This window comes from Mastacembelus armatus, chromosome 16, assembly GCF_900324485.2.
Source record: "Mastacembelus armatus chromosome 16, fMasArm1.2, whole genome shotgun sequence".
Classification (NCBI taxonomy): domain Eukaryota; kingdom Metazoa; phylum Chordata; class Actinopteri; order Synbranchiformes; family Mastacembelidae; genus Mastacembelus; species Mastacembelus armatus.
In genome coordinates, this window is record NC_046648.1 from 16016965 (window position 1) to 16030158 (window position 13194).

Sequence of the window (13194 nt, forward strand, 5' to 3'; positions counted from 1 at the left end):
ATCAAAATATTTTCTGAGAACCTTGTGGGAGAGGTGGTGATTTTTGCCATACACATGAGTTCAAAAAACGGTTGAGGTTGTCATTCAGGTGTTTTAATGTGCTGCCCATATTGATGAGTTATATATAGCAAAAAAAAAAAAAAAATCAATCAGACATTTGCACCTAAAATTATATTTTTTCTAACAGTACATACCTGCTGATTTAAACTCTGATCAACGTCTTCAGCCTCAAATTCCTTTAGACCTTAATCACTGGATTTATGCTTATTTACTTTCCATATATCTTAATGCCAAATTGATCACTTTGTGTTAATACTCAAGTCTTACGACATTAAACGATTATTAATTCATCAATAAACAATTCATTCAATTACATTTCATAGAGTGCAGTGTGCGTTCGTTTCAAGGCAAAATGAACATGATGCAATAACAGCAAAATGTGAAAAATAAAACAACAAAATATATACTATATAAAGTATTTACACGAACCAACCATGCATCCCAGGCATTGCAAGAGCAAACATAGAACTAGCCAGAAAACTAACACATATGCAGTATACCAAGTTCTTCATGTGCAAACTGAAGAAATGTCTGATTCCAACACTGCCAACATCATTAAACTTAAGTTAAAAAAATACTGAAAATATTCTAGTAACCAAGGCAGCAGATGACTTGTCCTGTGTCCAGGTTTCATCTTTCGTTCACTTTTTAGAAAATGATTCTTTCCGGCTGCTTTCTGTAACTGATGCATGAGACCATATTCACTTTCTGTCCCAGAGGAAACATGGATCAGTGATAACATCATTGACGAGTGGAAGAAAGAGTCTGGGGCCTGACGTTGACTGAGTTGTCAGCTAGGGCTCAGTCTGAAGTGACAAAGGCTCCTCTTTCTTTTCTGCTTCACATGTCGAGTTCAGAGCCATGTCCTGTTTTTTCACTTTCGCTTTCTCTGTCTCCCTAATCCTGAAACATCAGAGGGAAGAGTCAGTCCTTTTGAGTCATCACAAACACTGCAACACTGGTGAGACATTTTAGTTTTAGTGTAGTTTGTTGTAGTATCCAGCAGAGGTCCCTCTTTGTCAGTGAATGCACAGAAGGTCTGACTTCACGACTCCAGCATACAATAAAATAACCAGTATAGCTCTAAAAGTTGTAAATATAAAGTCCACCATAAGATGATTTAAGCTTAAGTGCCCTTGAAGACTAATGTGCAAAAGGAAAAAAAAAAGCACATAATGATGTAGTGAACATAGGAGTGGTAATAGGGATTAAGTAGATAAATAAAGTTAAAATAATCTAGAATGAGTAAACAGATATGTTAACAGATCACATCCCAGCTGATCCGTATCTCCATCATGTTTTGAATGTCCACTAGGTCCCTTTCAGAAGTAGAGCTTCTGTTTTTCAGCAGCATGACTTTCAACATAGTTTTTTTTTTTTTTGCTGTCATTTTTTATGTCTTCTCACCACTTACTTGCAAACCAGAAAAGCTACTTTTGCTGCATGTTAAGACAAGGTTTTAAATGAATCCTTAGATACTAATTCTAAGGGCTTCATTTACTCTTTACACATTCAGAAGTCGGTTTGTGACATTAGAGGCATACAAAGTCAGTGGGATTGAGAAAACACCAGCAGGTCATGCCAGAATACACCATTCTGGCAGCTGCAGTGTAGACAGAACACATCACATCTGTGTCCAGTGGACACTGGATCAAAAGACAACTGAAAAACCCCTACAGTGTCAGCAAGTTGTGATCAATAGTTTTTTATTTTATTTGTATTGCCATGTGTTAAAGTATATCCTAAGGCTTCCCTCTGCACATTTATAATATACTATACTATTTTTCTCTTTTGTGGATTTTGTTTAAACACTAGTACTCCAGAGGTCTACTAGGGGTGTTAGGGTCTAATTTAGGAGAATAAGCCACTGTAAATGGGTGGTTAAAGCAAAGACATGTAGGCAGGAGTCTAAAGCTGAAAAGTCAAAGATAAGATTAAGGTCAAAGGTCATAATTTTTGAAGAATGACCTGGGCATGGTAGCAGGCCGGTTACTGGGCAGGACGTCCCAGCTAGAGGTAGAGCTGTCACAAGATCAGAAGAGAGAATCATATAACCAAAACAGAAAGAAATCAGCAGATATAACATTTCAGTGAGTCTGTGCAATTATTTCAAAAACTCATTCCCTCTCCTCCCTACCCGCTCGTTAGGTAGGAAGATTGGAGGTCATAGTTCAAAGTAACTGAACACAGCTGTTTGACATTATAAAAAACTAGTGGTTCCCAAAGTGGAGTTCAAGGCCCCCTTAAGGCTCCTTGACAAGGTTTGTGGGGACCCTAAGAAAAAACGAGGGCACTCATAATTTCCCTGTAAGCTGTTTTAGAACAGAACAGTTAAAAACAGTTACAAGAATGAGTGTGATCAGAGGTCTCACTTCCCCTATCTCCATTTCAAACATTAATTCAGATCTACACAAAATATTCAGCAATAAAAATAATCTGTTTGACTTAAAACTATAAGATAAGGGGCCACAGTTTGAACTGAACGCATTTCTGGGAGCTTTGGGAACCGCTGGTCAAAGCAGGGTAAAGATTAAATCTCTTACTGGTGGCACACGGTGGGGCCCACAACATACATTCATTAATCAGTGGCATTTATGAGAGAAAGTATTAAGAAAGCATTGGGACATAATCATGTTATTATAGCAGAAATCAGAAACTTGGATTATCCTTAGCGCTGATATTAGGGCTGCTTTTACCTATTATATTAAAACCTTACTTACAAGGGCCAATTCATTTAACATGAATGCTGGGCTTCTATAGGAATGCTTGCCCATTTAACTGTGCACCACATACTAATCCTGCATTAAAATGTAATTTCCATATGGATTTAAAGTGCTATAGTTCATTATATTCCTAGTTTTTTCCTTTTTTTGGAAATCCTTTTGACATGCAGCTTATCTAAGATCTGCGCTTCAGGCTAGCTGTCAAGCACAAAAATAAAACAGCTCAGTCAGCACTAGTTGAGCATCCTTGTCAGTACTGAGATCAGGTATGTCACCTGTTTACCACGACTGTTTCATGGTGGAGGAGTTTAAAAAATCTGTCAAGAGATAAGAGATGGGCGATGAGAAGACACAGGATTTTTCCACAGTGACAGCTCCCACAGAGTCTGCAGAGTCACCCAGTTCGACCAGAAGAACAACAGACTCATGCCCAGTCTCTGCTTATATATGAGTAGAGACAGGGTAGCAAGCGGGACACCGAAGTGGGGAAGAAACACAGCAGAACTCCTTACCGTATTGTCTTCACAATGAAGCGAACGATTACTGCCAGACCTACACAGCCACACATCACTCCTATCACTATGGCTGTGACCTCACCTGCAGGAAAAGAACAGAAAGTTGTATGAAAACTTCCTAAAATACAATAATAAAACAGAGCAGTTAAATGATGTTAAAGAAGTGATGTGATTATTATCTGCGTCAGTGAAACACTTTTGTGGAAATTCTTATGTGGTCTTACCAGAAGAGAGCTCCTTCCCTGATTCTACAACAAATAAAATATAAAAATAACTCGTTAGAAAACAATCACAATATATTTAACCTTCTGTTGCACAGTTCAATACACAATGATTTGTGAGTTTATCTCAGCAGAATCTACTGTTTGAAAATGTTATGTCTGTGTTTTGCTGCATTTGCTGATATCAGTACTGCTGATATCACAGTGCTTCCAGTTCAGTCACTCACTACAATGAGCACTTCACACAAATTCTTTCCCCTTTGTCTTTGTCTGACACTCTGGCTCCCTCTTTCATTTCTGTCTTTTTCCTCTCCCCTTTTCTCAGTTAGACTTGTGTGATAACAATGGAGTCAGTGTTTAGCTTTTCCAAATCCTTTTCTATAATCAGCTCGCAAACAAACCATGTTCGCCCTTGCTTTTCCACTCTTCTCATCTATTTCTGTTACCCCCTTTTTACTCCTCCCTGAGGCGCCTTCCCTCAGATAAAGTCACTGCTAATTCCTACTATTCCCACCTTTCTCTCCACATTCCACTTTTCACTCTCAAAATGCATTTAGCTAATTGCTAGTTTTGATCTATGTGAACACCCACTGGATTCTTATTGTGGGTTGCATTATAAGCCGCATGATAGCATCACAACAGACCAAGATAGAAATGCTGCTAGTAGTACAACACAGACAAGGCAGACTGGTTGTGACGTATTTGCAGCTTTATATTTGTGCCTTGTCACTCTAAGAAAATGTCTGATGCCTAATTGAGAATCTGCTTTTCTTTCATACCAGCAGTCAACATGATTGGGTATGATTTTTTTTTGGGGAATATTGCTTTATACCGCCCTGTCTGTCTAACCTGCAGAGAAGGAGGCGAAGATGACCCTGTGTTTGAGTGGCTGTGTTGCACGATAGTTGTCCTGTAGCAGTATCCTCTCGGGATCTTCTGCTTTACTTGAGTAAAGTATTGTTTCCATCTTCAACAGCTGGATTGCAGAGGTAAAAAGACATTAGCAGTAACCCACACAAATGGACATAAATATATGAAACTGCCCTGTATGATACAAATAACTTATGTTAAAATGCTGAATAATTCAAACTGTTTTGTTGTTTGTAAAGTGGGTCTCCCCCTCCCAGCTGCTAGATTTGGGTCAGGATGCCAAAGCAGACAGAGAATGTAGATACACAGGAAGCGACACATGCCTAACAAACCAACCACAGACAGCATAGGTGGGGTGTGATGCTCCGACTCATTTCTGTGTTTGCATTTAAAGGACAAAGTGCTCAAGCTGTTTGTTTTGCTGGCAATATAACAGGTTCTGCTGGCACACATTGTACGAACTCTTTTTGAATGATGTGTGTCACTGCTTTTAATGAATAGTGTCATCAATAGTGAGACATCATCTTGAGTCTGAATCCTTTGTTTTTAAGTCTGGGGATAGAGCTGCCACAACAGCGGCAATTACATAGTGACTGATGACAGTTTTTGACTTCTAGATAATAATATCAGAATGAGGTGCTTCAATGGCTGTGAACAAAACTTTTTTACCTCTTTTTCAGAGGGTTGTTCAGTTGTTGGGGAAGTTGAATGCTAAATGGTTTGATTAAAGAGGGCAAGCACCTAAGAATTTAAAGAATATAAAGCAGTAACTGTAAGTTCAAATGAACATATAAGTTAATGATTGTTTTAAGATGTTTTAATTACTAAAGTAAACACCACAACTTTAATTTTTACTGCTTTAATTTGGCACAAGACATTTCTATCCATGTTGGTCATGGGGGGAGTTAAATGAGATTCGCTGTGGATTAAAATGCAAGCAGCGTGAAAGGTGAGCTCTGGTTTGAGACAAGTCTGTGAATCTCAGACAAGCTGGGTCTTAGTTTCTTAGACTCACCTGTGCCATTGAGATTTGAACCCTTTCATGGAACAAGGTCCAGATGACACTCTGGTAGCAGGGCGGCGTTGTTAGGGAGCCATTGTAGCGATAGTAGCGACCCAGATCCTTAGGGAGCAGGGACTGGACGTCAAAGGCTGGAATAGACACTTTCTGGTCTGAATAAATGGAGGAAAGAAAACAGAGCATGTGAAGTCTATATATAATATATATATATAATATAATATTTAGTATATAATAAATATAAATTATATTATAACAAATTTTCAATTTTCAAGTATTTTTAATCCTCATGAGAGCAACGAGTTTCTTTTAATGTTTTGCTATAGAACAAAATATTTTTATAGTCACATAATTTTGTCATTTTCATCATATCTGCTCATCTGTGACTATGGAGTGTCTATTATTTATTTTAGTCCATCCAAAAATTGAAATGAAAACTAATTACTAAGCAGTGAAAGAAAATAATGTGAGCTATTCACTGAAAAGTTAATTTAGAAAACAAACAAACTTTGAGTAAAGTAAGTCAAAGAAAAGATGTGTGTTGAAAAATTTCTAGCAGGCTTACCAGCATGTCTGATGCGTTGCAGATAGTTGAGGATGTTGTTAAATGCTGGATTCGTCTCCTCACCTGTCTGGGAAGCCAAAACTCAGTCTTGAATGTTTATTACATTGCTTGACATTAAAGTGAAAAATAACCATTCTCTTTATTCTGTCATAATTTTTTATTAGTGTTGTTTTTATTACCACAATGAGAATTCCTAAAACAGCCAGGCCATCTTTCTGTGTCATTGCTATGGACACATTGGGGTAGAGTTCAGAGTTGTAGTGTACCACGTGTAGCTGGAGAGAGGAAGATCACGGTCAGTTTATTCACGGATGAGAAGGAGACAGAGAGGAAGGACTTGCACTCGCATCGCTTTAAGCCACGTAAGGGTTAACAACAGAGAGAGATAGGGGCGAGAGGCTGAAAGAGGAAAGGCTGCGTGCTAACTTAGCAGAGAAATAAAGAGCAACGAGGGAAGACTGATGTGAATGAGAAAGTGCTTAATTGTCTCATTATGTAATAAGATCACTCGTGTGTCAGGTAGCTTTTTTTTTAACTGATATTACTTAATGTTTGCATGATCTTTTAATTTGTTGGTTTCTACAAGATCTCTATAATCAACTTAAATTCCCCTGAAGAAACTGGTGAGTTGGCATACATGACCAGTGACAGAAGGACAGAAACTGAGGTGCTGAGATGATTTATCTTTGCTCATTACTCAATTCTTTCTCTGCTATTGTTCCCTCTCGTCTCTATGGTAATTCAATTGCTTACTAGTTTTATTTCCTCACCTCTTTATTCTTGTTTTTTTTTTTTCTTAGCTGTTGCCCTCATGCCTCTGTACCCCTCACGCCGCCTTCCCTACAGGCTATCCTTTATCCCTTTATCGCAGCCAGCAGCCATATTCAGTTCCCAGTGCCGTTTATCCTCACATTTCATTTGATCAGAGAATGTTTGGCACTTTCAAGTGAATTGGAATGATTAGTTGATTATCAAAACTTTCTGATGATGGTGATGATTTTTTAAGTAAAAGTTCCTCAAGCAGGAGTAAACAGTGCATTTACTATATTTACATGTGTATTAACAAACCATTTAATGATGGTGAATATTTATTTATTTACATATTATTGTTTATTTTGTTCACAATTGTAAATAAAAAAGTGTTTGCTTGCTGCTGAGTGCTTTACATGAATGTAAATTTTCTTGATAATGAACAAACGTTTACATGCAAATTTTTTTGAGGCTCAAATACATGTCTCTTATCTACAGAAGTCCCAAAATTAGTTGAGCAGACAGACAATTGACAGCTTAACAGAATACATTCTAGTCTCGCTTACTATTCCCATCCAGTGAGAGGCAATGCTGTTTTATGTTGTGTCATTACCTTCATACACAACGTAAAACTTCATCCTATTTTTTATTTTACCTACACAAATATCACCCTGTTAAAATGTTCCCTCTTACTCTTCTCTACAACAATGAAAAAAAAGTAAACCTCTGTGGATGCAGGCCACTTGTCAGACATTTGGGTTTTTTGTTTTTTATTCTGCCTTGAATATTGTGGTAAATTTATTTTTGCGAGTAATACCTGAATTGTCATATCATCATTCATCATTTTGATCTTTGAATTTTGTATTTTTTGACTTTTGTAACTACCTCTGTCACACCATTTGAACTTGACCTGCACTGGCTACCTGTTTGTGACCGAGCTCAGCTGTAGTTTTCCACTCATCTGTGGACTTTACTGTTTACAGTGAACTGTCTTTAAACATACCTCTGCATCTGCACTCAGCCCATTGATGGTGTGTTCACTGCCCCCATGACTTGGGCCACCACTGCCCCAGTGGAGGTGCATTTGCACAGCTGTAAAGAACCAGGGCAGCCCCCCCAGTCCCATCCACTCTGGCATCTCAATCACCACTGACATAAAAAAAGAGACAAAACAGCTGACTTTTCTGTGATATGCTCACGAGGTGAGAAACTTTTTTTTTTTCATTGAAATTGATATAATATTCTTGAAATTTTAACTAATGTCCTATATTTATTAGTGGGTAATAAAAGGTTTTACTGCCTGGTTGCATTTTCAGAAAGGTGCAGTATAAACAGATCATCCATAAAGCCACTCAGATACGTGTGAGAGAGTAAAGAGGAGAGGCGGTGGACGCCAGCTGGCCTAGTTACCTGTGTGTCCATTATTGTACAGAGTGAAGGGCTTGTTGCCGTGTTGACTGTAGCCCAGCGGGGTTACAGGGATCAGACTAGTGTCATATTTAGTCTGGGTGGTTATCACATCGACAGGGGACTGAGATGTACCACCGCAGTCAGGGAAATATTTGGACCACTCAGGCTGACCCACCAAGCCTTTGACAGAGAAAAGACAGAAACGATGTCACCCAATCACACAGCCTACTAATTCCACTAAAAAGCCCCCGTAATCAGTGTATTATGCAATACAATTATTTCTCTATGTTCTATTTAGGTTCACAACGTTATGGTGATAATTTTTATCAACATTAAAAATGTAACCAAAAAAAACGAAAATCTACAGCAACATGTTGTGGAGTTTCATCACCTAAAAACACAGCCTTTCTCACATTAAACATTTTATTTATGCTTGAGCCACTCATATACATTCACTAAATTTCATTAAAACACTTTTTTTTCCTGAATTGAAAAGCCAGTTCACAGTAATTAACATTTAAATCAGCTGTATATCTGCTGCCAATTTCATATCCTTGAATCATTTTGTGAAGTGATGCAGAAATGATTCCCATTATCACTAGTCTCCATAGAAACACACACAACTGTAGGTATTGGTCTTTACAGATGCTTTCTCTATGTGGTTTTACCATGTGGTTTTATCTCCTGTCGCACAAACTGTCATAAATCAGACTATGAATCAAGTCAATTTATTTAAAATCAAAATTGCCGGTGATATATATTTCACTTGGAGCAAGTAAACACACACAGGCATAAGTGACTGAGATACTATACCAACAAAAGCAGGTAATCAAGGAATCATCAATGTATAACTCATTTTCATCTAACAACAACCATCGCACATCACATAATCATTACAGACCCTTGCAGCCTTATACTAAATCACCTCTTCCAACCCTGATTGTACTGTGTGCCCTGATAGCTTTATTATCACTGCAGACATGTTAAAGATAAGGTGGACATAAGTGGCGCACTATCAACCCACAGCAATAAGGGTCTGGGTTTGAACCTGCCTGTCAGCTGTGGCCTTTCTCTGTGAAGCTTGTTCTCAAATCTGCGATGAAATAATTTTTTTATTTACAAATAAAGTTAATCTTAGATGGTTCTTGAACCAAGAGTCGCTGTCTTCATGCCAGTGAAATAATCTGCTTTGTTTTTCTCATTTAGAGTCAGTTCCTGCTACCGTGTTAAAAACAGGTGAAATTAATTTATCCCATATAATTCCACAAATATTGATGTGTTTTTCATGGTAAAATGTGTTTTTGTGGTTTTAACAGAGGATTAATTTTTTATCTCAGTTTTATCTGCCTCGTCAATTAAAACTTAATAAATTAAATAATGACAACCTGACAAGTATTACAATAAAAATTAAAATTTATTCAGCATACACAGCATATTATTATAATTCAGAAGATGTAATATTAAAATCTATTATAAAAGACTGAATGGCAACTGTAAGCATGAAGGCTACTATATATACTATACTATACATTTACTAATATTATTATGCATTTTTGACATACCTATATAGAGTATTTAAATGTGCTCTACATTTAAAATAAAGAGAAATTCAACCTTGGACAGTACTGAGAAAGTAGGTGAGAGAGGATAAAGTCGCTGAGGTTTGGGCAAAGAGTAAAAAAGAGACTAGTCTGTCCAATTGCATAATAAAAGAAAGAGTCTGAAAGAGAAAGAGAATGACATGTGAGTCAAGGAATCTGAATTTCAATTGCAAGGACGGGATCGCTGTGGCGAACACGAACACTGACACATTTCATACACAAAATTTTTGTCAGTGGTGTGCAAATAAAAGTATCCAGTTATTTATTTCTACATTTCTAAATAAACAAAACAATGTGAGGAGGGGGCTCTACATTAGTGATGTAAAAACCACGTCCCCACCCACTGCTCTGCCTGTGCCCACAACCCCCACTTTGTACTTCTAATCTGTTCTCTGCCCCCTTACCCCTCCCAGCTGCAGAGCCCCATCCACGACTCAACTTCAAAAGTAAGACCCGCGGCCCTGCCACCGGTCACCATGGACGTCTCCATAGTGACCGCAGGCCGAAAATTCTGACCCTCTGTGCCTGCTGTACCTCTCCTACCATGCTATCCCTGTCCTCAATACAGCCAGGAACAAAGACACACACACACACACACACACACACACACACACACACACACACACACAGATGCAGATGCACTCAGAGCGTGATGAGGACAATGATGGAATGTGGGACTGGTTTTCCCTTGATTCTTTTACATGACTCTCATCTCTCGTGGAAAGAGCATCGCTGAAACCATGTAAAACTGCTCTTTTGTGTGCATATCAAAAGTAGCTTTCCACTTCACCTAACAGCTCAGCAGTGGCCACATCATGTAACTCTGTGCCACACAACATGCCTCCCTCACTCTAGTACTCTATGTACTTTAAATGAATCCCAGTGACTTTTATACTGGGACAAAAAACCTGATTCAACACACAAGTTCAGATTGTATATTGCACAACATGCAAACTACTAATCTGACATTACACCACACATTCTGTAAAGTATACTTGCCCTTGTATCTTCAGTTATAATGCCTATGTATAGATTCTAGTTTGCTCCAGGCACAAACTCTACACTTTTCTGTGCATTCTGCATGTACTGTACATTATGGTTTACCCCTGAATACATGTAGAGAGCAGTAGTCTGTGCCCCCCATTCATTCCCACAGAGTCATTGTCCACGGTAAAGGCAGCCAGTGTGCATCCACTACACAATAAACACATAGGTTATTGTGCGCTGCAACAATACATGGCACAATTTGGTATGCTTTAGCTTCATCCCGTCCCATCTCCCTCTCTCTGTCCAACCACCCCATATCCTTGTGCACCTGCCGCCCTCAGCCAGCCTCTCTCTCAGCCTTTTTGTTGCTTTCTTCCTCTCTATCTCCCTCCACCCCTTTATCATCTCTGTGTGACTGCTGCGCTAATGCCAGCTTGTTGGACTGTAACTAATACAGACAGAGAGGGAAGGAGAAGAAAACAGAGGGAGAATGGGGTGGGAAATAAGAGGGGAAAATGCAGAAATCCTAGGCCAGCTACAGAAACCTTTATGATATTTCTGATATTTTATAGATGTGCCATGAAGTCAGAGTGGTAAGACTGTTTTGAGTAGTTGTGCTTTGTTTTGATCATTGAAAACTTGTCCATATCTTTGTTACCAGCAGACTAGACCACTGCCAGTCACCTTGTATTAGATATTAAACATTTACTCCCTCAAGTTCATTTCAGGTTATACAGCTTATTTAACATTTCCAGATTATCACCCATGCTTTGTGTATGATGTCGTCTCTATCAGTGACTTATTTCTTGTATCACTGTCCACAACACTTTACATTGCGTCTTCATAAAAGATTGCTCTATAAATAAACTTAAACTTAAACTTACCAGTGTAGGTCCATGTGATTTCCTCTGAAAAAGAGTAAAAGAGAAAATTCCTAAAACTGATTTTTTGCAGCAGTTCTCATTTTTTAAATTTATAGTGGCTCCAAACTAGATGCTCAACAAATCTTAAAAGCATCTTATTTGTGAGATAATACCAATTAAATATTTTACTATCTGTAATAGATTATACTTTCATCACTTCTAACCTGCCACCTATGGTTGTTGGTAATACAACCTTAGTATAATTCTAAAAAAAGGTGTAAATGCCTTAACTAAAGTAGTACAAATCCTACTCAAATCCCATTGTTATTTCCAAGTTTTACTACTGCTCCACTACTACAGCAGAGACTGAAACATCCAAAGAATCTACAACACCAACACCCAAGCATGAAAAGAAAAGTCTACCATAGTGCTGATTATTATGTTAATGAAGACCTTACCAGTAGCAGGAGCAGGTGTCCACTGTAAATATAGAAGCATTAGAAAGATAAAAAGACCCAAAGAGTCCATGTTAGCTTCCCTTGCCCATACACAGAAATGAATAAAAGCGGAGAGAGAGATGAGGACCAAGTGAGAGAGAAAGAGAGGGAGAAAGAGGGAGGGAAGACTGACTGGGTCCAGTGATCACACCTGCCACAGATCTGTTTAACAGCCAGAGTGTGGATATTGCAGGCCAAATCCACTCTGAAATACAGGACACCAGATCAAGAGGCAAATGGAAAGAAAAGTATGAAGTGGAAAGAAAGAGAAGAGATGTGACATCAAGGAGGAAGAAGGCCATGAACAGGGAAAAGTGAGTGAGAATTAATTCAGCGTTAGTTACTAAAAGGAGGGTGAGAGGGACAGAGAGAGGGAGACAAAAGAAGATTAGTGCATGGGAAAAGTAGGATAGAAAAGTAGAGATAAGACTTAAGAAAAGAGAGTGAAAGAAAAGGGCAATATGAAGCAAAAATGTGCTGATTATGATAGAGGAGAAATGGAAATGTGGGAATCTGGGAAGCAACATCTGACCTGCTAAAAGTTTCTAAAATGTACAGTGTTATAAATTCCTGCTGAGTGAGAGGTGCCTGCATCAGTTTAACAGTAAACCATCTGATCTAATTTATCCTCATTCAGTAAAAAATAAGTATGAGAAAGAGAAGCGAAACAGAGAAGAGATGATAAAAACGTATCACATTGGATGGTAAAATTACAAAAACTAGCAAAATACAAAGCAACATACTTTTTACTCTAATGTTTTTTGTCTTTTAGCTTAGACCGACATATAAATAAAATGTGAATTGTATACATAGCTTATCAATGTGAGGAACATATTTTTTATTTATTTATTTATATTTTTTGTCTGTTTTTTTTTTTTTTTTTTAATTGCGTTTTTAATTGAAATTGCATTGGTAAAAGAATGGCATTATTTTCCATAGATTCCTATGGTTCTTATATAGATAACAATGAACTTGAACTTAAATGTTTTGAAAGCCAGATGACGTAAACATTATGTGTCTGAAAAATAAACAAATATATTTTTTGCATCATCTTGTGACCTCCAGATTTATCATTTCACCCCATGTGGTGTCCCAACTCCCTGGTTGGGAAACA

At 37.9% G+C, this 13194-nt stretch overlaps 1 protein-coding gene across 3 annotated transcripts; it reads right to left on the minus strand.

Moving 5' to 3' along the window:
- Positions 1-243: 243 nt before the first annotated feature.
- On the minus strand, positions 244-12134 carry ca14 (carbonic anhydrase XIV). Of its 3 annotated transcripts, XM_026317317.1 has the most exons (13): positions 12042-12134; positions 11605-11628; positions 8133-8312; positions 7726-7871; positions 6152-6247; positions 5973-6039; positions 5405-5562; positions 4369-4495; positions 3523-3546; positions 3296-3380; positions 3059-3100; positions 2029-2082; positions 244-963 (listed from the first exon to the last, which is right to left on the minus strand). In XM_026317317.1, exons 1-13 carry the CDS (start codon positions 12109-12111, stop codon positions 855-857), a joined length of 1182 nt encoding a protein of 393 aa, XP_026173102.1. In that variant the 5' UTR covers positions 12112-12134; the 3' UTR covers positions 244-854. The 3 variants fall into 3 exon arrangements, with proteins under 3 accessions (XP_026173102.1, XP_026173103.1, XP_026173104.1); XM_026317318.1 differs by lacking the exon at positions 3059-3100; XM_026317319.1 differs by lacking the exons at positions 2029-2082; positions 3059-3100.
- Between the last annotated feature and the right edge of the window lie 1060 nt (positions 12135-13194).

What these genes read in the sequence shown, in the direction of transcription:
- ca14 (XM_026317317.1), bottom strand. Translation starts at nt 12,111, where the DNA reads ATGGACTCTTTGGGTCTTTTTATCTTTCTAATGCTTCTATATTTACAG. An exon ending in GGCTGAGTGCAGATGCAGAG is followed by an intron (nt 6,248 to 7,725) that starts GTATGTTTAAAG and finishes TCCTCTCTCCAG; the next exon opens with CTACACGTGGTACACTACAA. An exon ending in CTTCGCCTCCTTCTCTGCAG is followed by an intron (nt 3,547 to 4,368) that starts GTTAGACAGACA and finishes TATTTGTTGTAG; the next exon opens with AATCAGGGAAGGAGCTCTCT.